The sequence below is a fragment of the Acomys russatus genome, chromosome 23 (assembly GCF_903995435.1).
Source record: "Acomys russatus chromosome 23, mAcoRus1.1, whole genome shotgun sequence".
NCBI lineage: Eukaryota > Metazoa > Chordata > Mammalia > Rodentia > Muridae > Acomys > Acomys russatus.
This window is the reverse complement of record NC_067159.1, coordinates 32755127-32781692: the sequence shown is the minus strand read 5'-3', so window position 1 is coordinate 32781692 and position 26566 is coordinate 32755127. Positions and strand designations below refer to the sequence as shown.

General features: G+C 45.5%; 1 protein-coding gene and 1 long non-coding RNA gene across 5 annotated transcripts in view; one reads left to right on the top strand and one right to left on the bottom strand.

Annotated features, from left to right (window-relative positions):
• The window catches only part of Lef1 (lymphoid enhancer binding factor 1), a 115832-nt gene extending 94614 nt beyond the window's left edge, over positions 1–21218 (bottom strand). For all 4 annotated transcript variants that reach the window (XM_051165450.1, XM_051165449.1, XM_051165452.1 and 1 more), the window contains exons 1-3: positions 20171–21218; positions 17907–17973; positions 16388–16521 (exon numbers count right to left, since the gene is read on the bottom strand). In XM_051165450.1, coding sequence (XP_051021407.1) covers positions 16388–16521; positions 17907–17973; positions 20171–20377 — 408 coding nt within the window. In that variant the 5' untranslated portion in view covers positions 20378–21218. The remainder of the gene's footprint in view (positions 1–16387; positions 16522–17906; positions 17974–20170) is intronic.
• Positions 21219–23150: 1932 nt separating this feature from the next.
• Positions 23151–26566, top strand: part of LOC127206478 (uncharacterized) — a 28132-nt gene continuing 24716 nt past the window's right edge. Inside the window, exons 1-2 of the long non-coding RNA XR_007832796.1 lie at positions 23151–23833; positions 25854–25954. This is a non-coding gene — a long non-coding RNA (uncharacterized LOC127206478). The remainder of the gene's footprint in view (positions 23834–25853; positions 25955–26566) is intronic.

Genomic DNA, 26566 nt, shown 5'->3' with positions numbered 1-26566 from the left:
AGGTTAGGAGAGATTTACTTTTGAAGCCCCAAATCTGTAATTACTACAGCTGAATAGAAAAGTCCCTCATGGAGCCTAATTAATTTAAGCTTGCATCACTAGACTTTGCTGTTAGATTCACTTTGTTTTTTTTTTTTAATTAATTTTTTAGTTTTATGAGTGTTTTGCCTGCATGTATGGCTGTGTACCATGTACATGCCTGGTGCCCGTGCCCAGGGAGTCCAGAAGAGGGCATCAGATCCCCTGGAACTGTAGTCATAGAAAGTTGTAAGCTGCCATGTGTGCTAGGAACCAAAGCCAGGTCCTCTCAAGAGCAAATGCTCTTGACTATAAACCCATCTCTCCCCGCTAACTTCACATTGTTTACTAAATAGTATGGAAGACATAAAATGAAACATCTTCAGACCTCGAGTTCATAGGCCAAGGCTGCTACTTTATTCCCAGTATTGTGATTTCTTGGCATGGATTCTGATCAAGGTTTTTTTTTTTTTTTTTTTTTTTTTTTTTAGTTAACAGTAGCTAAGTCACCATTTTTAAGCAGCCATTTCTTCCTATATTTCCAATCATATTTAGGATATCAAGCATTATAGTCAAGTATTCACCATCAGGAAATAGAAGCAAACAGCTTATATACTCAACCAACTGACAAGGGGCTCGAGCTGGTTTGGGATCACTTACTTAAGATGCACAGCAGGGGCCCTCAGGCAAGTCACAATGTAAGGACAGGACGTGACACCTGTTTTCCCTCCTGAGGGTTTGAACACCCAGCTCTAACCATAGTTAGGTTGGACACTACCACGTGGTGCCCTCAAAAGAAAATGAAATGAGGCCCCAGTTAACTTACAGCGACAAACTTGTTCCTTGTTCAATGGCTCTAGAAATACCTCTGAGTTATTTTATTAAGTCATCTTAGGTTACTAAGGATGCATGTCCTTTTTTGAAATATTATTTTATGTATATGAGTGCTTTGCCTGTATGTATATCTGTGCACACACACAGGCCTGGTGCCTAGAGGCCAGAAGAGGGTATTGGATCTTTTGGAACTGGAAGTATAATGGTTGTGAGGTACTATGTGGTATTGGGAATCCAATCCAGGCCCTCTGGAAGAGCAGCAGTGCTTGAACTGCTAAGCTGTCTCTCCAGTCCCATGCATGTCACACTCCTCCTCCTCCTCCTCCTCCTCCTCCTCCTACTACTACTACTAATAATAATAAAACAATAACAACAATAATAAAAAATACCATCAATCTGCTTTACTAATTGAGGCTCAAATTCATTATCTATAAAACCATTTCTACAAGTAAATCAAATATTCTTGACTATACTTCCAATTAACCACACTGACTTAAAAAGTCAGGCTCAGGGCAACACACACAAAACTACAGTCCTACAAGCCTATGGTAACAGGCTGCTGCATTCCAGGGTACAGATGTCTCTCTCTGCTCCCTGCTGCCTCTCCAGATCCATCAGGTAGCTCCTCTCTGCTCTGTCCTAAGCTGTGAGCCCCTTGAGGGTGTTCCTGATGGGACTCATCCTACTGTCAAGAAAAGCTCTTTCATGGAATATCATGGGGTGAAAAAGGAAGCTCCTGAAACACAGCAGTCTTTGGTGCCTGTCTTCATTCTGCCAGGAAGCTGGCCTAATCATAAACTGTTGGATTGTTTCAGACATCACTGTAACAGTAGGTATCTTCTTTTTCTCATTGGCAAATTGGAATTAAGATGTGTTGTCAGTTTCTGTTCCATCCTACCAAGGTCAAAGGACCTTTCATAACCCTGTTCTCCCGAGAGTAAAGAGTGAGCCAAAGAGGATGGGAAGCCTTTCTCTTGTTAAGGACCTAGCTGACTGCATAATACAGGAGCCCCTCAACTGTGCACCAGTAAAAAAGTGGAGAAACAACATACATTTTGCATGAAGTAGGTTTGAATCATTTATTAAGAGTATTTGAGGGAATCAGATATGGGAACCTAGGCCTATAATCCCAGCCTCTCAAGAAGCTGAGGCAGGAGGATTATAAATCTAGGACAGCCTGGGTTACATCATAAAAAGGCCTGCCTTAAAATGAAAACAAAAACAAAAAAACAGTAATTAATTTAAATTGTCAACAATTATTAAATCAAGAAAGACAGGAAACTGTAGCTGACATGGACAAAAATAGGTTCTAAATTTATTTTAGCATGCCTTCCCTGAGGTATTAGTTAAAACAAATCCCTTAACAGCCAAAACTGAAGATAAAAAAAATTCATAACAAGGTGAAATCCACAACTAGATCTATATTGATTCACATAGAAAAATAAGCACATGGAATTTTTAATAAAAACAAAATGATTAGCAGAGAATAATTCTGTGAGTTCATGAGTATCTATCTACTAAGACACAGGTAAGTGAAACTCTTATGTCTGAACGACAGAAATCTAGGTACTTTTTCTTTATTTTTCTGTTCTTTATGGGTTTTCCCCGACACACACACACACACACACACACACTCTCTCTCTCTCTCTCTCTCTCTCTCTCTCTCTCTCTCTCCCCCCATATATGTACATATATATGTATATACATATATATGCACATGTATGTGTATATATATATATATGCACATGTATGTGTGTATATATATATATATATATATATATATATATATATATATGTATACATGACAAACAAGTAGGAGGGGAGGGGAAGGAGAGGCGAGGATGGGGTGAAGAAGAGGAGGAAATTTCCTTTTATGAGAGAAAAGATTGATCCTAATAAATACGTCCTTAAAAATGTTCCTTCACTTTTTACAGAAAAGCCACTGCCTTAGGAATGACCACGATTCCCATTATTATTAATTTCTTTTATTTACTTTATCATGATGACACCAGAAAAAAAAAAAAAAAAACCAGCACTAACTGCGGGGAGTGACGCACATCCTACAACATAATCATGTGCTGCATGAAAAGCACTCTTTTTGCTTGTTATTCCAAGTCAGGCTTTTCTCTGTGTAGTCCTGGCTGTCCTGGACTTACAATATAGACCAGGCTGGCCTTGAACTCACAGAGATCCATCTGCCTCTGCCTCCCAGAGTACTGAGATTACAAGTGTGCGCCTGTGTGTGTAAATGCTTGGCTGTGATAGGGAAAAAAATGTTATATGACTTACTAAAGAATTCAAGCTTTATGTAGTGTCTAGGCACACAGCAATTTGACTAACCTACTTAGTACTAGTAGTGTGGGCCACTTTAGAAGTGATCAATAAAGATTCCCTTAAAATAATAAGTGAAAAAAAATTAAGTGCAGAACAACAAATATTCCCTAGGAATTTTCAAGACCATATGGAACAATGACACAGTTATGTGTTAAGTGAACCAGATGACAAGTTTCTTTTTTTTAATTAATTTATTATTATTATAACTTATTTACATCACATCCGGATTGTTATCCCCTTGCTCTTATCTTCCTGTTCTCACCCTCCCTCCCTCTTCCCCCCTCTTCTCCTCCCCTATTGCTCTTAAGGGGGATAGGGGCTCCTCCCACACTGTTTGATCACAGTCTGTCACGTCTCATCAGGATAGCCTGTTTCAACAGTCCTCTGTGTGTCCCCAAGGCCACCCCACCAAGGGGCAGTGATCAAGTCACAGACACCAGAGTTTATGTCAGAGGCCGTGCCCTCTCTTTCCTCCCCCACACACATAGAGCATGAGCTGTCTGTCCATCAGCTACATCTGAACAGGGGGTTTAGGTTCTCTGCATGCATTGCCCTTGGTTGGTGTATCAGTTTGTGCAGGCCCCCTGGGCCCAGGTCTGCTGGCCTTGGTGGTCTCCCTGTGGAGCTCCTGACCCCTCCGGGTCCTTCCATCCTCCCTGCCCCCCACTCTTCCATACAACTCTCAGCTCTCCTCCCAAGGTCCGGCTGCAAGTTCCAGTATCTGTCCTGAACCCCTGCTGGGTGGAGTCTCTCAGAGGACTTCTACATTGGGCTAATATCTACTTATGAGTGAGTAGTATATACCATGCATGTCTTTCTTGGACTGGGTTACCTCACTTAAGATGATCTTTTCTAGTTCCATCCATTTGCCTGTAAATTTCAGTATTTCCTTGTTTTTGATAGCTGAATAGTATTCCATTATGTAAATGTACCACAGTTTCTTTATCCATTCTTCGGTTGAGGGACATCAAAGTTGTTTCCAGATTCGGGCTATTATGAATAAAACTGCTATGAACATAGTTGAGCAAATATCCTTGTTGTGTACTGAAGCGTATTTCAGGTATATGCAAGGAGCGGTATAGCTGGGTCCTGAGGTAGCACAGATGACAATTTTCAAAAGTTCTTAGCATCTATTACTTAAGCCACCCCTGAAGCCTAGATATTTACAGTGCTCCAAAGCACAATAGTCATCCTCAGTCCCCAAAGTAGCTCCCTGATGGCGGAACTCCTCCCAGGCCCCTTTTGTGCAGGAGTATTAGCTTATGGGCTGAGTCCTGTCTCTAGAATCAGAGACGCCTGTCCCCAAATCCAAGCTTTCCTACTTGCTGAACAACTTCAGCTCTACAGACAACCAAGAAATCGCTGTATGCCACAGGTTCTTCATGGGAAACATGAGACTAGCATTGCAAGCTCCACCGTTTGTAGTGAGGATTTAACACAAAGTGTGTGTTTAACGTGAGCCTTAGCTCGTATGTGCACTATCTTACTAGCCCATTTCTTTCCTCATCCATGGGCAGCATGTTTATTTCTCATGGTCAGACAGAAGCTTCTGCTCAAGGACCAGGAGATGTCACAGGGAAGTGGGGTGAGCTTATGAGGCATTGCTTGCTTATATTTAAGGATGGACCAAAAGAACAGTCCTGACACAGATGTCTTGGTTCCTGGTCCGTTAGTTTTTATTGTTGTTGCTACTGTTTTGTTTTCTTGACATAAAAGTGAAGACATAGAAAAGTGCCTAAGTAAAACTCATGAATATGTCCTAGAACCTACTCCTCATTCTAACTATTTAGTTAACACTCCCCTCAGCCTTCGAGCTAGAACACTCTAAAGCACTCCCCCAACTTCTTCCATCTTCGTTCCTTAGTTTTTTGTCCACACACATTGTAGCAACTCTCGCCACCAAAGATAATGTGGGGAGGTTCACACTTTGACACAGTATTTTGTTTAGCATCACACACTTCTCTATGAATCACTTCTAGTGATAAAGTCCATTGACTTAAGACTCCTCTGGTACCTCTGGGTACCAATGGTGATGACAGTAAAGACAGGCTGAGGATGCAGAAAGCAGCCAGCAATCAGAGCTAAGCCTAGGTCCCACACTCACAGTCCATCTACAGGCCAGCCGTGTGACCCATGGGGCAAACTACCTTCTTCATATGGTCTTCCATTTCTTGACCTTTTCCTCCCTCTGTCCCTCGGTTCGCTCATCCTTGCCTAGTGGGGTGCTAGGGCTAGCACTGAGATGCCTTGAGGATGACATGACCTCATGTGGATGGAGCATAGAGAAATTCTGGCATGGACCGCATACTCAAAGCTGATGGCTTAACGTCAAGTTCTCAAATATTGTCTAATGGTATGAAAATGTCTAAGCTCAATCTCAACTTTATGATTCAGCACAAATCTACACACGTTTAAGAGTTCTCATTTAAAGGTGGACCAGTATCTGGTATTACCACTTTTCATTCCTGAAGTTTAAAATTCCTAACCTATTCTATTAAACATCTGGTGAATGATGTTTAGTATAACATAGTATAATATAGTTTAGTATAATATAGTATAAAAACTTGTGGGTACCAGAAGATTAAAACTCATGACCTATCTTCAAAGGAGTTGGCAGTAAGAAATCAACACAGAGATACTCAACTCATACAAAACATATACACAATGGCTGGAGAGATGGCTCAGAGGTTAAGAGTAAGTACTACTTTTGCAGAGGACTTGAGTTCAGTTCCCAGCACCCATGCTGGGTGGCTCACTATTGCCTATAATTTCACCTCTAGGAGGTTCCAACACCTCTGGCTTCTTCAGATACCAATGCACGCGCACACACACACATGCATGCATGTGTGAGCATGTTCCCATGCAGTGCACATGAACACGCACACACATGCACATACACACAAATATGCACATACCTACACACATATACACATACACACATGCACACACACATAAGCCTACACAGACACTCAATTACACACAAAATTTAAAAAAAAAATCTATTTTTAAAATTTATAGAGGACCATGAAGACCCAGTAGCAATGCACAGGAGAGCAAGGTCATTCCTCATTGGAGGGGAAATGGCTAGATGTTTCATGGGGGTGGCACCCTGGACCTTTAAGGATAGATAAGAAGATGAGCTGGTTATTTCAGGGACACTGGGCCACAATAACTCAGAGATTGGGATTTGGAGGAAGGTTTACAGTGCATATCTGGGAAAGTAGTTGCTGCGAAGGGAAGTGAGGGGTGAGATCTCAAGGCAGCAGTTCTAGACTGCAGGAAGCTATCCATATGATGCTGAACAGTGTGGCTTTGGCTCTGGGGTCAGCATGGCGAGGCACCAGGGGAGAACCCGATCCAGTCTGACTGCAGGTAAGCACACTAGGACCCTCCGCCTGGGCTTGATCAGGGTTGTGGGCCAAGGGGCCTGACAAGGATGGAACCCAGGCCTCTCAGCTTTAGTATATGCCCAAAGAAAGCAGTCTCGAAGGCTGCACAGCAAGGCTTTTTAGTTAAAATAGTTCTTTTACTGTCATAAAAAATTGTTAAGCACTTTGAAAGAAAACTTCTAACCAAATCAAGTAGCTTGTTTGCTTTAATTGTTTATCATTATTAGCATCGATTTAATAACATTTTTCTATTCTTTCTAATGACAATAAAGAAGTCTACACCGAAGAAAAGACCCCAACTGTACAGTCTCTACTAACCTGGGGTAGACGCCTGCCATCCTGAGGGCAGCATAGCAATTTTAACCCACACCACAGTTTTACATGAATAATAAACTAAGGTACGAGGCAGTAGTTTTTAAAAATAAAATTGTTCTCCATTTTCACTTTAAAGTAAAAAAACAAAAAACAAAAACAAAAAAAAACAACAAAAAAAAACCCAGTGATATATTAACCTAAAATAAAAACCAGTAAATATGAGTCTAAGGATTTTAATATATTCATGAAAATGAGCATAGAAACACACTGAGCAGTGTTTGAGAGATCTGAATCTCTTCCTTAACCCTCCAGGCAGGCTGGCTAGTATGCCCCATGGTGTTAGGTGGTACACATTCTTTGCTTTTGGTACTTCTGTTTTGTTGGTTTTTTGTTTTTTGCAGTACTGTTCGAAAGTCAGGTTGTCGACCTTACTCTGTCTAACATCAAGCCAAACCGTCATCTCATGCATCGTCTTTTCTATGATCCAAGTCATTGGAGCTAGTCTACAAGGGCAACGTGATCAAGGTTAGAAAGTACCATATTGTAAGAGACATTATGGAAACTAGGATTTTCCAGACTGATTTTTCCCACCTCGATGCTAGCTAACCCATGCCTTGGAGCTTTACCTTTCTTGGTGCCAAGACAGATAGAAAGATTTAAGCCAGAAGAAAATGTAATGAGAAAAATGTTACTTGCCCCTTGTCCTTGCATTCCCATGGCCTCAAGTTCCTTGCCATGTAATTTTGCAATGGGGGAAAGAAACCTAGGACCTAAAGAGTTAAGTGGAAAACCCCCTTCTTACTCAAAATATACTCTCTCTTATGCTGTGCAAGGAAATACAGGTTATTTGATCACTCCCTATCAAATGTTGGAAGGATATGAGACGTCAGCACAAACTTGGAAGCCCATCCATTACTCATCCCATTTCCTTAGAGGAGAGGGAGGTGTTAAAATTAAGAAGGACTCTCTCCTCTCTCCCAACATCCAGGAGAGAAAGGGAGCCCAAGAAATACACCACAAAGAGACAAAGATGCTGCTGAATTCCCCATACTTAGTCGTGCAAATACTTCCCAAAGGTTAGGGTAAGGCCTTCACCCAAGGTCTGGGTTCTGAGCCAGCATTGGGGGCACGGGAAGAATCACGTGTCCTTCCTTTCTCAGAGCTTCGTGGTCCAGCTGTGCACCTGTCACGCCATTCTAGACCTCCATCTACCGCCATGGCTAGGAAACAGCACTTTGATGGGGTTTGTGCCTCCAGAACTCTACTTGGCAGGCCAGCCACATAGCATGGTGCCATTTTGTAAATGAGGAAACAAAGGCTGGGGAAGGTTAAAAACACTCACAGAAGAGAGAGGGCAGCAGACTTTGGACTAGGCCTCGGGTCTTCTGATCTCTACCTTGGGGCCTCCCTCCATCAATGCTGCCCTAACAAACTCAAAATTAGGTTCTCAATGTCACCAGACAGTGCAATCAATTTAGGGCGCACGGCTCATCTGTTTCAAGCCACCTCAGCTACATGTGTCATGAAGATTATATTGAATTTCCAATATCTAAAATTGCCCCAACTGTTGGTAAAAACCTTGTCCTTTCTAGCTTGGAGAAAGTAGAAATAAATTGCAAAGCATTAGTGACATGGCACTGAAAGGTGATGAGGGATGGTTTTTATTTTATGTTGCTGTATTTTCATTGTGTGTGTGTGTGTGTGTGTGTGTGTGTGTGTGTAAATATCACATTTCTGCCATATGCATTTGTTCTAGGTTTCTAGGATATCAGTAAGAGACAAGAATCCTCTTGAGGCTCTGGTCTCACTCATGTTTATTCTTCCAGTGAGCTATTTTTCAGTTATTTCCTGAAACAGAACATTCTGTGAGATACGGATGTTCATTAAGCGCGGTGGTCTAATTAGTAAAATACTACAAGACAGCGTTATTTAGCAGATACTTTCGGGCCTTATATTTCATAAGGAACTTGGTTTGATAGTGAGTGAGCATATTGGGGATTTAAAAACATGCAAGGGTGTATACAATTCCTGTTGGTGCTTTATTGATTGGGCAATCTGACTGAGAGCATCTCTTCTGTTCTAGGCTGATGTAACTATCTCAATCCTGGATGAATTCGTGACTAAGTGATCAACGGCTATCATCCTTGGCAGTGTTTATGACAAAGCTTAGGGGACTGGGGGATGGAGAGACAGAGGGCTGGGTGGTTAGGAGCACTTACTGTTCTTCTAGAAGACCCAAGTTCTATTCCTCGCACCTATACATCCAGTGGCTCAGAACCATCTGTAACTACAGTTCCAGTACACGTGATGCCTCTGATCTCATGTATACATATCTGCAGACATTCATATACACCTACACGTAACACACACATACACAAGTTTAAATCTAAAAAAATTAAAAAGAGCAGATTTAACAATTTGTAGATAGGTGACTTTCAGAGGCTGACAACATTTTTTTTTTCAAGTGAAGATTCCCTAAAGGTGCTCGCTCCTCTTTGCACATCACAGAGCCTCCCCCATCTCCCTCTTCAGTCTATCTTTCTCAGTACTGAGTTACAATGGGCTCATTCATTCATTCATACTGCTGTACTGGGTACTGAGCCCAGGGCCTTATGCATGTTGGGCAAGCATCTACCTTGGAGCTATATTCCCAGTTTTCCTTTCCCTTTTTTTTTTTTTTTTTTTTTTTTTTTTTGAGACAGGATATTACAATTTTTTTCCAGGCTGTCCTGAAACTTCTAATCTTCCTGCATCAGCCTCCTCAGTAAATGGGGCTACGGGCCTTTGCCACCGGGACCAAGGCCTGGCTAATCATCTTTATTGAAGTGAAATTTATATCATCTCAGTAATTAATTACTCTGATGGAGATCAAAGTATGATTTCTGCAAAGCCGTCATCAGGTGCTATATAGGATTATTGGTGGGTAGGGGAAGTCATAATGACCAATGCTTTGAGAGACTCATTGCCCATAGACAGTTACAAAAATGCGAATGTATATTTCTAGACCTCCTATGGCGCAACTCCCTGGCCTCCAGCTGGCAAAGTGCGAGAGCCATCCTAAAGTCTTCTTACTTGGTGCTGCTACGAAGAGCCTGCTATACAGAATGTCATCCCCTAGCGAACTTTGGTATGAGCTCTGTGGGCTTCACTGGAGTGGACACTGAACATCCATGTCTTCGCTGCAGACTGTGCGGTCCTCTCTAGCATCACCACACGCAGCCGAGCTGCCGGAGTTCCTGAGTCAGCAACTGTTACCTGCCACACAACCCCTCTGATTCTTCACCCCTATTCATTTCCAGACTCTGCTGTCGGGGCTTTAACTCAGTTTTGGGCTTTGGGCCTCCAGATTTTAGAGATTGGATCATGTATACCTTTAAAATAATTTATGGGGATACAAGGAAAGTCTGCAGTTCCTAATTTGTGATTTCACTTAAAAAAAAAAAAAAGAAAGAAAGAAGGAAAAGAAAAATATAATAGGGCCACCTTGAGATGGCTCAGCAGGTAGAGGCACTTGCTGTGCATGCCTGATGACCCACAGTGGAAGGAAAGAACAACGTCCCAAAGTTGTCCTCTGATGTCTACACACGTGTCCATCTTGGCATGCTCACAATGGTATTCACTGGTATACACTATGTAGACCACACACACACATGAAGAAAATTAAATTAAAAAAATTAAGTTGTAATATTTAAAAAGCAATTATGAGTGTATATATGCACATGCACGTGTGCGCGCTCTCTCTCTCTCTCACACACACACACATACACACACATACATACACACACACACACACACACACACACACACACAGAGAGAGAGAGAGAGAGAGAGAGAGTTTTGCTATGCCTTGAACTCCTCAACTCAATCTTCCTGCTTCATCCTTTCAAGCAACTATGACTGCAAGGTGTGTGCCACCACCATCTGGCTCTGAGAGTGTATTTTTAACAGTTACTTCAGTGAAACCTATAGCTATTGTTGTCCTTGCCCACCCCTCCCCCACCCTGACCCCCACCCCCGTGCCACCTCTGGCTTTTTAAATTTTGAGATGGGGTTTCCTGTAGCCCAGGATGTTCTTGAACTTACTATGTCCCTATGGATTAGTTTGACTTTCTGGTTCTCCTGCCTCCATCTTTCCCACATCCTGTCCTGGGTTTACAGTTGTGTGTGTGCCACTGCATCGGTTTGTGGGGTGCTGAGAATGGAACCCAGGGCTTCATGCATGCTGGGCAAGCACTCTGACGAGTGAGCTACATCTTCAGCTTGCGAGGGGAGCATGAGCAGAGCTAATTCTCTACTATCAGGGTCCTGACTTTCCACAGACTGGACCAGCTTGTTAAGGTTGCTTATATGCTTTCTTTAAAGAGGACAAGTTTTGAATGAACACCCCCTTTTAGAGACCAACCATCAGTCCTATAACAGCAACTCCTGTGGTATGCCAGCCAGCGAGTGCTACACAGACCTGGAAATGACGCTCACATGCTTTTTTCTGCTGGCCACAGACAGCACTGGAATGCTTTATTTTTACACGCATATTTGGAATCTTTCTCCAAAATCAAAGGGAAACCAGTTTATAAAATCTTGATCTTACCCGTAATATGTAAATGGAGAACAAAGGAATCAGAGGGGAAAAAAGGGGGGGGGGGGAGTGGATCTGACTGCTGAGAAAATTTCTGCCACATAAATCCAAAATGGTCTGCCTACAGAAATAACAGAATTACTTTTAAAGACTCAACAGCTGCGAATGTTCTCAGCTGGCATGCTTGCGAGGCTCCAAGTTCAAGGCCGGAGAGGCTCACTTGTGAGATTCTGGCGCTGCCAATCATTCTAAGTCAGCAAGGCTGGACTGCATACTGACTTAGAACAAGGAGGCTGAGAAGATTAAAGTGGAGACCTGCCCAGAGCTGTATGAACGCTTCAAAACCAGTAGGGTTCAGCTGGCTGTTGTGCCTTTAATCTCAGCACTTGGGAAGCAGGGGTAGTTGTATTTCTGTGAGTTCGAGGCCCTATGTAGTTAATACCCTGTCTCAAAAAAATCAAAACCAACCAATGATAAAAGATCTGTTCCCAGTTTGACTGAGTGATCTTGCGTTAGTGAAGTTACTATATTTTGGGTTGTTCATATGTCTTTCTGAAACAAACAAACAAACGAATAAGAAACTACTAGGGTCAAGTCAACAGACATGACTGAGGAGTGGTCAGTGATGTGTAAATATAGGATTCACTCCCACAGGGCCACGTGGAACATGGCTCCCTGGCACACTGGAGTAAGCAAAGCTATCAGAGATCCGAGATATCTGGTGGGAGGAACAGAAAGTAATCGCTCCAGAGTCTGGTCAATTTTGAGTCTTTCCCAATTTTGTAGTGAGGAAGGATCAAACAGAGTAACCGAGGACTCTAAAGAGGAATCTTCTCACACTTCTCCTGAGAGCCACATACAAATATTACACAGAATACGTTTTGAAAACATACCCTATGCTTGAGAGTAAAAGGGAAAAAGCCAGCCTACTTAGCAGTGAGAAATTAAACAACTAGAATCAGAAAAGTAAAATTAATTTATCAGGAAGTCAAACTAGGTACAAATAGCCTCCTCCTTAAATGGGAGTGGATCTGATTGCTCAAAAAAAAAAAAAAAAAAAAAAATTCAGTCATATGAAGTACAAGCCATAGTCACTCTACCCACGAGCCATTTACTATTTTTTATCATTTGTTTCAAAGCCATACGCCATTAGCATACTGGTATACAGAAGCTTCATGGTTAGGCAAATCCACCTCAGTTGCTTTGTCGCAGAAGTGCACTTTGACAAAAAGCAAATCTTAGCTGTTTGTAAACTAATAGAAAACGAGGAGTCATAGACCTAATAGACAGAGAGCCGCTCTTCAGAAATAGAAATGTTGACTCCCTAAAGAAAAATAAATCATTCAATGGAACTCTTCTAAATAACTAAAAACTAACACCCATAACATTTCCATAACAATCCCTACTTTAAAAATAAGGATTTCAAAGGCAGTGAGACCATAAGCATCTTCCCTTTCCTACCCGAAAGGTCACTCTGAGGGAGATCACAGAGTACCAGAAGCCCTCATGACTCAGAGCTACTGTGGTCAGGGGCCATGGGCCACTTCCTGGATCTCTCTCTCCCCAGGCATCAGAAGAGAAATGGAAGGTGCCTCTTGTAAGGTGTTAACCATTTGGGCTGCAGGAGGGACAGATGGAAGTTTGACACCTAGGATGACTGACTACAGGCTAATCTTACCCCACAGGGGACTTTCTTGTGTTAAAGCAGCTGAGCTCACTTGCTGGGTCTGGACACTCAGCTCCACCACTGAGCCTGGGTCATGGAGCACTGCTTTTTTGTCATTGCTGTTGTTTTAATACCTCCATGTTGATCCTATTTTCACAAATAAGCTTCAGAGAAAGAAGGTTTGGGAATATGTTTTTAATAACCTCTCTGTGGGTCCTGGCTCTGGAATATTAACAGGCGTGCACATCTTCTCGTCCTCTGGGCCTGAAGAGCTTGCACTGACACCAAGTGGGTTGTCATAGCTGCTTTCTCCTTGACTGTTCAATTTGTCTGCACTAAACACTCGTATTTAAAACTCCAGGACAGACTCGTTTATAAGCTAGCTCGTATAGATGCTCACACTGTTAGCATATAACCTCTCTGTATTTTTAAAAAATACAACACGCACTCCCTTACAGGTTCCAGTTCTAGAACGAGATCCCAACAAAAATGTCCTTGTAGAAGGGAAAAAGATGGAGGGGCGAAGGCACTTCTCCTCGGTAGGTGCCAGATGCCTGACCCGGTTTTAAACTGGAGCAACAGCATATGGTTATGGTGAAAATTCAGAAGAGGCATCCCTGTGAGTGCCACTTGGCCACAGCTGGAATCTCAGGTTAGACACAGAGAGGAGGAGAGGGGCCAGTAGATGCTTTACCCTCCCACAGATGCTTCCCCCTAGTTCTCACAGGCAGCAGATGCAATAAACTAGGAATTGTTTGTAATGCAAATTCAAGTCACGCAGCTGCCCCAACCCTAAAACTCAAATACAAATGGTCACCCAGCTCCTGACACCGGCTAAGAAGCCTACCATTGCTGATGTCAGTGACACAGACAGTCCTGCTGAGGCGAGGAGGGAGGAGGAAGAGAGCAGAAGTGTGCTTAGGGTGAAGAAGACAGTCTGCCTTCCGGTTAGAGTGTTTTTGATCTCAGAAACATTACAAACAGCTGTTAGGTATCAAGGACCAAAGATTGTAGCTCACTTTAGTTGGGCTCTAAAAAAGTTGCCATAGCCTTGTGGTTAAAACTGAAAGGCTTCTGGAATTGTGCAAACTGCAAGGTCTCTCAATAAAATATACCTAACACGAATGCATTTTAACATGTAAGAGGAGTCATCACAGGCATCAGAAAACAGAGGATTGGTTCTCTGAACACGGTCTACACCTAGTGACATTTACGAAGCCCACAAATCTTTCCTAAGCAATGAATGACTGACTCGCGGATGTCAATATTTAAATATAGAGATAACAATAAATGTCTTTCATTCTATTGACATTTCAAAATGATGCTGAGATATAGGGTAGGGAGGCATGTGCCCATGCATGTGTATGGGCACGTGCTCACGCGTGTGCGCGCGCGCGCGCACACACACACACACACCCCAAAATGAGTATACTGGAGAAGTCAGGAGAAAAGGCTACAGAGACCTACAACAGAATAGCTTAAAGGGGAAAGGATAATTTTCAATATTTGTAGGCGCTAGGTATAAATATCAGGAAGTTTATTACACTAATTTCCCTAATTTCTTGTGTGAAGAAAGAAGCACTTGGGCTTTCTATGGAATAAACCACAATTCTGTACGAACTGTACTCATAAATTAAACAAACAGTTTTGGAAATGATTTTCTTTTACCAAAACTCTAACTTCATTAGAAAAGATTATGTGCTCACCTGTCAGTCTTTCTAAAGGAATCATCAACTGTTTCTTATCCAAAATGTGCCCCCCCCATTAAAAAAATGCACAACTATTACCCAAAAAAATCAGATATATTTCTCTATCTGGCTCAACAAGTCCTCTACATGTTTTAAAACCCAGAAGCATTTTTGGTGAGTGTGGCGGGGGGGAAAGGATTAATCTATAAATAATACATTATGATTTTATTAGTTCATCTACATTTTATGTAGAAGATTGCTCACACTGCACAGACATTAAATATTTGAAATGTTTTAAATTAATGGGAGGGAATGTTCCTTGTAACAAACACCACAAAACATCTCCAAGATTTGATCCCCACAAGCTGTTTTATGAAAAGGAGAAAAACCGTGGTTCCCTACCTGAGCTTAAATATCCATCTAGGATTTGTAGAAAAATTATCACAATAAATCTGCAATCACAAGGCCCACCAACCTCACATACCTATCATTTTAACTATCCAAGCCTCAGAAGATTGTGTAGCCACAAGCACTCCAGCTGACTACCAGCCATTTCCTCTCTGCTGCTTTGGTGAACCACCCAGCTCTCAGATTCTGTCACTAACTAAGGTATCTGTGGGACTCCTTTCCCCCCAAGTGTTTCTCACAGACCTTTCAGTTTGTAGAACCATTGAGCCCCACGGAGACTGGAGACCCATTTCTGAGTGTTTCTCACTGGGCTTGAATGCTGGAGGAGTGGGGCTGGGAACAGGTTAACTAGCTCTACAACCACCTCAGCAGCTTCAAAAAACATGGGGATATTCAGTGTATTTATCAGTATGATCACGTGCACATCCTCTGCAAGTTACCATTCAGTTATTTTCTCAAAACAGGTGAGGTCTCCACCCCCCAGTTAAAGAGAAATAGCATCAAATAACACACATGAAATTCCTCAAAATATTGTGCATACCAGCATAATGTAGTCTCTACAATACTGCATTTTTACAACTTTAAGAAAATTGAACCCAAAGGTTAAAAATAACAACTTTTCATTATATGGTCTTCAGACATTTTCCCAACTGACAATAAAGTGAAATGACTCACCTAGGCCCCCCTTAAAGACAAAAGCTAATATAATAAAGATATTTTTCAAAAGCCAAAATAACATTCTGAATGTGTGGCTCCAAATGAGCATCAGTAGTTCTGACTCTAAAGAGTTTAGGGTTTTGAGAGCTACCCAGCTCCTCGGTCCCTAAAAGATTAAATCCATTTTCCTCCAGTCACCAGCACAGAAACACAACACTGATAAAAACCATAGATTAGCTACGTGGCTCCATTTAACTTCATAACTTGGGATCCTCTGCTTATTCATCTTAGCCCATCAAGCCTAAATCTAAAAAATCCAAACGGGAGACATAAAGACAGCACTGTTCTCAGGCCTGCTGCTCCTTACGCAGCCCTTACTGAGTGATGACTAGTCACATACAATGAAGCCATTGCCAATGTGTTGGAAGAAATAAGCATTCTGTTGAAACACAAATTAATTTGCACGTCTGGAAATCATTTTCAACATCAGCATGTTACTCACTGTCCTTGGGATGGGTGGAGAAAGGGATCCATTTGACATGTATGGGTCACTATTCATATTTGGCATCATGATGTAGCCAGAATAAGTGGAGTAGGGGGCTCCCTTGGTGTACAGGCCTCCATCTGGATGCTTTCCTGGGAGAATCCAAAGAACAGTCAAAGAGGCGTCAACTTCCCTTTTATACCACACCATTTTTCATCAGAAAACCTTTTGCTTCTATGAAAAGCCAGGCTTTATGTAAAATATTTGTTTATAAAATACCCTAACTGGATTATTATGCTCTATTTTAGATTGACAGTGTTTATACTCTTCCATGGCTTAACAGCAAACCATATGTTTAAAAAACATGTGGTTCAATTTACTCCCACTACTGACTGATGTTTTTACAAAAATAAGTGTTATTCATCTAATTTAATTTGCTCTAATGCTAACAAACCGGACTGAGGAATAAAGAAACGCAAGGGAACACACACAAACTTAAAGCTGAAATGTTAGCGTGAGGCCTTCTACCCCCAACACACATACACATTGATACATTTGAAGTGTCTTTCTTTTAGACAAATTAAAAAATTCCACCTGTGCCTCTGGATTTCTACTGAATGCTAGATTTTTACTGAGGAAAAAAACAAAACAAAACAAAACAAAACTGCATCTAGTGTATGGTTAAACCCCAAATTTGTAGTGAATTAACCTTTGGAAGTCCTAATTTCATGGCTAAATTTACACCAGTCTACCGAAGAAATGTCCCTTTGCTTTTAATCTGAATAACTACTTGTTGCCAAGAAGGAAGGCTGATACACAGCTCTCTCCCCGCTCCCTGGTCCATGCACCGAGTGTACAAACACTCCATTCTAGACAGGCCAATTGTTATGCAATTGAAAGAGACCAGAAATGCCAACTGATTGGCAAGTGAACCCTATGGTGATCTTATTAAACTTGGAATGAGCAAAGGACTGTGTGTGTGTGTGTGTGTGTATGTGTGCGTGTGCGTGTGTGTGTGTGTGTGTGTGTGTGTGTGATTTTTTTTTTTAAGTATTGACAAGAATCAGCAATAGGGGAATGTCTACCATATGATATGTGTAACTTTGAACATCTTTTATATTTTACAAGCTATGTTCAGTTTTACTGAATGCTGACCCATCTACCCACACACTGCTTTCCTTCACTGTACTGAGAAGCTACACACAGCAATTTTGGGAATGAAAAACCTTCTTCAGAATGAAATGAAGAATACTCTTCAGAAACATTCCTTCTGTAAGACTCTGGATGCCAATGGGAATCCAAAGGCTCAGACTCATTTAAGGAAGGGTTCTAAAGGATGTGATTGCTACACACAGTGAGAGAGAAGCCCTGAGTTTCTGGGCATTCTTTCTCATGCTGTTAAAACAGTATGTGGGCACAGGCTTGCATATCTGGTTCCAGCCAACTGAACTCAAATAGAAGTATCAAAACAGAACCAGATATTAAAATTGCACTTGTTCTAGGGTTAAGTGGGGAGAAAGAGAATCTGGCTTCTTACCATCATCGGGGTGCTCTCTGGCCTCATCGTGGTAGGGCTCCTGAGAGGACTGTGCTTGTCTCACCACCTAATGGCCACCCCCAAAAGAAAGAGGACCATTTTAGAGTTTGTAACTGTTGTGATAAGTCTGTGGTAATTCAAGGCAGAAGATTTAAGTAAAACCCAGTCTACCCATTTGGTTAAAATTAAACACAAGCTAGGCTTGAGTACTGGAAAATCTCCCAATCAGGATGTCTCTTTGAGTGATTACTAAATACTCAGATCAAATGAATGTTGGGGGGGAAAAGTGAATTGGCGATGCTCTACCAATCCATCAATGCTTCTTGGTTGCCCGACTTCAAGGACGCGTTGAGCCCCTTCAGCCTTAGTTCACTTTGACAAGAGCTGATTAAAAAACGCCACCAGAAACATTTTGTAACTGAAAATAAGATCTGGGAACATACACAAAAGGACCATTTTGCTGAGGTCTTAGAGAAATTGCCTGAGAGCGGTCCCGGCTGGAACTGCCTCCACTTTTACAGGCCCGAGTGCTAGCAGGCTGTCAGAGTTGAACTGGTCTGTGGTTAAAGGGAGGGTAAATTGAGAGTCCAGTAATAGATACCTAAAAGGTAGCCCAGTTAATATCAGTTTTGGTAAGCGCCACCCACCGACTCAACCAGACTGAACCACGTGTGAATCAGTAGCATCTGTGGGGCTGCTTGATCCACGATCCACTTCCACCAAGGAGGAAGGATGAACAGTTCAAACTCCCAACCCAGGTAGTTCTCAGTTTCTAAAGCTCTAAAGCACTGCTTTTTTTTTCCCCTTCAGGCTAGGAAACCATAGAAATGTGAGGTGGATGGAGATGTGTGCACTACTCCAGTAGATGGAAAGAGGCTATTTTACAGTATGCCAGAAGTCCCAGAGTTTAGATGGTATTTGATTCCTTGGACCCATGCCCTCCAGACGACCTCATTCTTCGGGGGCACACAAACCTTTTTTTTTTTTTTTTTTTTTTCTTTTACCTGACTTTGACGGCACCCACCCTCCCCCTTTCTACTTTTTGCTGGACTTTGGGAATAGAGAGCCCCTTATACTCTAGGAATCGGGCCCCCAGTCTTCTCAAATGCGTACTCACCCCTGCCATCGGGATAGAGAAGGTAACTCTGAGGTGTTTCTTAAAAGTACTCTTTAAACCCAAAATGCCCCGCCCCCGAAACCACCCTTTCTTTGGGGTGGGGGTGGGGATGAGGGCAGAAGGCTGCCATTTAAGGAAAAGGGTATACTCTTTAAGTTTCTCTGGGAGGGAAAAACGTTAGGGACATCATTTGGGTATGGAACTTTTCTACTGGATGTCCCGTGAGATTTACCCAGCTGCTGAGCCAGGGTGGCCGCTAAAGTGTGGGCTTTGGGGCTCTACGCCCATCCGCATCCTAAGCTAGCGCGTGGCCGGGCTCACCGCTCCCTCGCGCCGGCACCCACGTGTCTCTATTTACTCTACTCCGGTTACCAGCGCGCTCGCCTGCAGCTGGCCCGGAGATCTGATAAAGTGCGTCCCTCCTCCCCAGCCGCGGCCGGGCTTCCGCCGAGGGCTTGCCTTTCTTCAGCAGAGATCCAGGGCCTGATTCCAACCCAGCCTAACCCCAAATAAACGCTTTTCTTTCCACTTTAAATGCCCGGGTTGCGGGCGGAAGGACTGCGGTGTCTGTGCCGTTGGGCAGCTCCGCTCGGCTCGCCCACGGCTCCCCGCTGCAGCCTCGCTGGCTGTGGGGACCCGGTCCCGCAACGCCCCCGCAGTCCGGGCGCGCGCTCTACTCCACGGCGGTTGGGGCGGCCCCTTCTGCCAGGCCCACGCCTGCCTCTCCTTCCTCCCGCCTGGGACTTCTCTCCTTGGAGCCCTCGGTGGTTTAACGCACTTTTGCACATTGTACCGAGAGAGCTAGCGGATGCACTTTGTTTTCCACCTAAGGATGGACTTCGCAGTTGTGTTTAGACATGACTGCTTTAATGTATCGGCCCCTCAGACCAGCTGAAACAGAGGACGAAACGGGACGGGCTAAGGCCAGCGTTTCCTGCATATTCTCCACCGTTTAGCCACAGACCCACTTGGCTTAATTTCCCTGCCCGCTGCTCACACACGTGCGCACTGTGGACCAGGGGGCCGTTATTCCCCGCCCAGCCCGCGAGGGACCGGGGCGCAGCGGCCACAGTGGCCGCGCGCTCTGCCTGCTTCCTCTCTGCGCCCCTCAGACCCGCCACGCCTCTTGGGACAGTGGCCCACTCACCTCATGCCCGTTGCTGGCTGGGATGATTTCAGACTCGTTAACCAAGGATGACTTAATATCGGCTAAGTCGCCTTCCTCTTCGGGGTGACTGATCTCGGCGAAGATCTTCTCTTTCTGCGGATCGCCCTCATCCTTGAAGGGGATCATTTCATCGGTGGCGCAGAGTTCCGGGTCCCCTCCGCCGCCGCCTCCAGAGAGTTGGGGCATCCCGGCGGCTCTGTAATCTCCGCTCCGCTGCGGGAGCACTCGGCGACAGCAGGAGAAGGGGGCGGGGGGAGTGAGAGTAAGAAGACTGTGTGCGGGAGGACTACGAATGGAGGCGGATTGGGCAAATGTGGGGCCCACGGCCAGAGCAGCTGCAGGAGCCGCTGCGATTGCCGCGCTTTCCCTCTTCACTTAGAAGGACGCCGGCGCCCGGCCCTGGGGCGAAGGGCACCAGACTGCGAGGGCGGCAGCCGCCGGCGCCTCTGGGAGCGTCTGCGCCGCTCCGCGTGCACTAGGCTAGGCTGCCAGGACTGGGTGGCCACCCCACGCGGCCCTCGTTGCCCGAGTCTGTGTGCCGCGAACGCCGGCTCTGGAGGGGACACGATTTTCCAAAGTGCAAAGGAGGATCCCGTGGCGCTTCGTGCAAAACCTCTCTACCGTGGATTCCTCGGATGTGGATTTCGGTGTTTGTTTTGAGAAGAGGAGAAGTGGGCCAAAAGGCCCCGTTTGCCCAGCGGAGGTGCGAGGAGAATCAGAAAATACCGAAAAGTCCACTTCCTGAAGGGTAAACAATAAAGAGCCACCAGAGCTGCAGACGTCCGTGTTAGAGCTTCTTTCCTTTCCTTTCGCTTTGGTGTTCCTTCTGGAGAAGCATTTAATCGGCTAAAGGAAAAGGGAGGGGGGCGGAGGAGGAGGGGAGAAAAAGAGAAGTTTGCCAAGAATAAAGTTTGTGCTGGTGAGCGCTGGGAATCGGCAGTGGCTGGCACTGTAGAGTCTTGGAGAGTCACAGCAGGAGCCTTGGGCCCAAATGGTCCAGCCCGCAGCTCCGGCCGATACACACAAACACACAACACATACACACCCGCGCGCGCGCGCACACACACACACACACACACACACACACACACACACTCGAGCCCTATCCTTCTTTGTTCCCGGCTCGAGTTTCTGCTTGGCTCGCTGGCGCTATTACTCGCCTCTCTCCCCGCCTCCCCTCTGTCAAAGCAAAGAGCTGCTAGTGGCCCCTCGGCTCCTCCGAGCCGGACCGGAGAGGAACACCCGGAGCGTGGGGCGCTTGCAAGGCTCCAGGCGAGTCCGAATGCCAGGGCCCACGAGAGCGCAGCCGGGTCCCTCCCGTGAGCGCTGCCCCGCAGGTGAGCGGTTGCGCCTTCCCACCGCTTCTCCTCACCGCGCCTAGCCGGCGCTGCAAAGCTATTCAGTTGCGTCGCTTCTCCTCCCCCGCCCCTCCCCCGCCTCCTGATCTCCTTGGCTGAGGGCTGGAGGGGTGGGGAGATGGGAGTCTGCTTGGAGAAGGAGGAGGAGGAGATCCAGGTTTTCCCCCCAGCCCTAGTTCATTTCCTAGCGCCTGGAGGACGAGTCATAGTTTGGGGGGCGCCGTGGGGATGCGTGTGTGTGTGTGTGTGTGTGTGTGTGTGTGTGTGTGTGTGTGTGTGTGTGTGTGTGTGTGTGTATGTGTATGTTGAGCGTGCGTGCGCGCTCATGCTTGGTTGGGAAAAAACAACCTAGAGAAGAACCAGGTGCTGCTTGTAACCCACCCCAAGGCAAGCTGTTGCAGACATGAAATTGACGAGAAACTCTGCCGGAATGGCTTAACTTCATCATCTAAGCATTTCTTCTTCTCTTGCCCCCACTCACTTCTTGTCCTTTGCCAGTCTCTCTTCAACCTCCTTTCCGCTGCCCACTCTAGCCCCCCCCCCCCCTCCCCCACTCAGGCAAGGGGAGGAAGATGAAAGAGAAAGCCGCCGGCACTGTGGTCGACACCACATTGATAGATGCTCTGACAGGGAACGAGGCGAGAATTAGGGACTAGGAGAAGGAAAGGGAGAAAATGTAACACATTGCTTACCTAACCAAAGAGAAGAGGCACAGCAGGCTCAAGGAAAAGGAGTTGTGGCTGTACTAAACGTGTATCACACGTTCTTCGGAGACAAGAGCGCACACGCTAGCGAAAATAAAATCTCCAGGCTTACCAAGAGGGAAAAGACCGGGAAGAAGAGAATGAAGACAGCCTTAATTATCGCTTAAAAAAACAAACAAACAAACAAAAACCAAACCATTGCTTTTATTGTGTCCTTACTACCGAATGAACGTACGTTCACGACTCAGTGTGTCCTCCCAAAAGGTTGCAAAAGGACCTAGGAGAGGGAAACAGGGCTGGGCAGTTGCTGACATCCTGGTCACTCCGCTGAAAGGACCCTTGAGGACGTAAATCGGACTCCAACCTCAAAAATTCCTCAGTTCCCACTGTCTCTTTGATGCATTTTGTAAAAGGGCAGAACTTTTAAGGGTGATGCTTTGTGAAAGTTACCGTGTAAGTGAGGCTTAAGGGAACACATTACATTCTGTCCCTTAGCGTTCAACCCCTCCCCTCAAGTCAAATATTCAGGCAAAATTATTACACCAATGCGGCAGCCATCTGTAAAAGCCTAGGAGCAGTAAACAGGAGACAGAATTGTACCTCCGTCTTCCCTAAACTGAAAATAAAACGCTACAGAATCATGTCTTAGTGACATTACATAATAACGCTTAGGCAAAGGTCTCTCCTTTAAAGGTGAAACTGTGGGCTATTGAACATTGTAGACTTTAACTGTTATTTAAGTAAACGTTTAAAACTTTTCTTACTGATAACTGCCCAGTTTGGGAGCTTGCAAGGATGTGGTTTTCATAGTTATCAGTTCAGATGGCCCCACAGGACCTAGTTGGTCATATGTAATCCGATAGATTTAGGCGCAGTAAAGGAGCTGGCTAAAGAAGTCAGAATAACGAAAACTGTTTTTTTACATTTAAATAATTGTCAAAGCTATGATTTAGAGAAGCCCTAAATGACATTTTACTTCAGGGTGTCAGGGAGAATAATAGAAAGGTTGGGACTAAATTCACTTTTATAGTGATGCTATGCAACCTCCATTGCTATTAACGTGGCAGGCGAGGAGAGAGGGACCAGTTTCAGACATTCAGAGTTCCTGCTAACATACATTTAACAGAGTCAGAATTCCTCCTCCGAGTGCACCAATTTGACTGAGCAAAAGAACCCTGGAAGATGCAGTTTCCTCTAAGCAGCCGGAGTAGACGGGTCCTTTTCATCAATCCCAGAAGGGGGAGGGGGCAAGAAGAATAGCTAGAGGGCATTTTTTTGAAAGCCAAGAGGAGATTAAATGACGACTCTACATCTCCCCTGTTTAAGTGTTGCAACTAATTCGAATTCCCATTTTCTCCTTCGCGTTAATTATCTGGACTCTGTGAGTCATACGGAGCTCCGCTCCAGGTGTCCCAGAGATTAGGAGCTCAAGAAGATGGAGATATTTGGAGCAAAACCCAGTGAGAATGGTTTAGTAAAGGGCTGGGGTAGGTGGCTGCGTTTGATACCTTGCTGTAACCCTCTTTGGAAACATTGGTTCTAACGAAATCACCTAATGGCTTCGCTCTGTTCGCCTGGCGGTGAGTGGTCTCCTCAGTGTGTTGTCTTTAGCAGTGTTGCAAATCTTAAATGGGGGCTACCCTTAAAACCATGCGCCCACATGTTTTAAAGCTTGTCGGTAAAGGGGGATTGGCATTTCCCTGTGAAGTCTCTCTTAAGAGAGAAAAGCAAGGAGACACAGGAGGGGCAAAGTAACCCCAGGAAGTGGTGTCTCTGGACTTCGCCTTCCTGGCAAAAGCATTCCAGTCGCCGGGCAGTCTCTCCTAATTCCTGTTGGGCTGTTATTAGCATAAGCATCAGCTTCTGCGCTTCTAGGGGTTAGGGGAGTGGGATCCTAAGTCTGGGATGTGGTGGGTGCGGCGCAGGAGCAGCCCTGCCGCCCCCTTTCCTCGGATGTAGAGGCAGGTTGTTCGTGTGAACTCTAGCGAACCACTGGAGGTTGGCTGTAGTAGGCTTACTCCTTCAGGATGTGGGTTTCAGGGGGGCGTTTTGATGTGATTTAATTCCGACCGTGAAACAACTGCTAGGGGCTGGTTGCGTTGCTGTCCCCCCCCCCCCTTCCTGGTGGCTTTGGGTTTAGTTTGTGAGTGAACTTGTTTTATCATCAACACTTCCTTTTACACAAGGCGCTGTCTCCCGTGCTGTGCCTCTGGGTGGGGGTGGGGATAGAGGGGGGCGTAGAGGGGCGAGGCGCCCAACCCCAGCCGGAACCCAGGCTGCAGGGAGCAGAGTTGGCCCCACTGCCCCGAGGTGAGCATAGCCCAGTGCGCCGCGCGGGTGGGATGGGGATGGGGGTGGGAGCTGGGGGCGGGGCAGAGAACAGAAGGACTGACCCATACCCACACAAGAAGACCCCCCTCCCCCACCTAGCGATTTTGCAGCCAAGTGGAGTTCGCTGCAGACGGTCCAGAGAGTCCTTAATTACAGGGATGAGAAACGCAGTGCCCCCGCATAGCCTCTCCGCCCCCTAGGTCCTAACCCCAGCCCAGGCCCCAAATCTTCCCTTTGTGTGGCCTAGATTCTCTGCCAGCTGCAACCTAGGTGGGATCCCAAAGGAAGGAGGTGGCGGGGCCTACGGAAGAGGATGCTCCGCCAGACAGCCGAGAAAGGACTAGAAAAACGAACTCATGTGATTCCAGGGGCGGAACCGAGACCCCGGTTTCCCACCCTAGCTTCAGCAGGGGTCTAAATCTGTGGGCACGTTCAGTTTAACCGACGTCACGGAGAAGCGGGACGAGGGAAGTGGCAGTTTGTGTCCCAGGGGTTCTTCCGCTTTAAACAAACAAACCCCAAGCCCCTTCCTCCAGGGTCAGGGAACTCGTGGGACCGTGAAAACCTCCTCCAATCCCGTGCCCGCAGACGCCTGGTTTCCGCGCGGCCGGCGCCCGTTGGCGCGGTCTCCCGGGCGGGCGATTCCAGCGTGGGATCGGCAGCCTGGTCAGTCCTGTGCGCCCACCTCGCAAGGTGGAGGAAGCATGGTCCACTCTACTCTGGATTGTCAACCGCAGGAGGGAATGCCGGTCCCAACGTCTTAGCAGCGCGGACCTGAGGGTGGCTGAGGACGGGCAGTGGATGGGACCGGGGATGATCTCAGGGGAACAGAATGACCCCAAGAGGGTGCAGAGGTTTGGCTCTGCACCGGGAATCCGAGATCCCGCACCGAGAAGCCAGCGTGACATCGGGACAGGGGGATGCTACACGTGGACTTCTTGAATACACGTGCCGGCCGAAGAACCGTTAGTTTAGGGGGCGCAAACATCACATTCTTTTTCTCCCTTTCTCAAAACTTTTCTCCTACGCCTTAATGTGGGGTGGACAGCGATTTCTGGAAAACACTCGCGCCCTTTCGGCCCCTCACCCGCGGACCCTGCATCCCCCTCTGTCCTTCCTGGAGTCCGGACGCGCGCGGAAGAGCCACCCGCGCCCCCTGGTCTCGCCTTATATCGGCTGAGGGCGGCGCCTGCGCAGGGCCCGGCGTGGCGGCGCGGCCTTTGAAGTCGCTGCGGCTCCCGCTTTCATCCTTTCTTTTTTCCCTCTCAGGCCCCTTTGTGTGACTAAATTTGGCAAGAATATGGATCCCAGCCAGTCTTTCCACGTGTGCTCCCAGCTCCCAGCTGAGAAGGCCAAGGGTTCTCTTCCGGGTAAGGAGACAGGGAGAAAGATCAAAGAGTTTGGGGAGCTGGATCTGAAATGTGAATTGAAAATAAAAATCAAGCCTGGACACATTCCAGTTTCTAAAGCAAAACCAACCCTCTGCAGAGCCCATCTCACTATGGTGCTCTTTCTTTCAGCTCCGTTTTGCCCCAACCCCCTTTTTTCTTTTCTTTTCTTTTTTTTTTCTCGAAATCACTCTTGAGCACATGGGATAAAATAAAGACAACATAGGGAAGCACTTAGATTCTCCAGATTTTGTTTTGCAGTAATTTTATTAGGGAAAATATCTTGTTCATAATTACCGTTATGTGAGGCCAAATTTCTTCAGCCATAAATATTGTCTTCTTCCAGCATGCTTCACACTTTCTTTTGTGGCCACATTTTGTCAGGGAGCGCTGACACAACACGTGTGGCCATGCTGTTTGTGCATCCTGCTCCTTAACCTCTCTACACACGATTTTTTAACCCCTGAACACACAGTTACGGAAAACTGCATATCTCTTTCACAGAAATTAGATTCATGAAAACCGATGTTAATGCCATTTTTAATCGCTTTCCCGGTTGGTTGGTCTAGATGATGTGAAGTCATTGTGTTGATG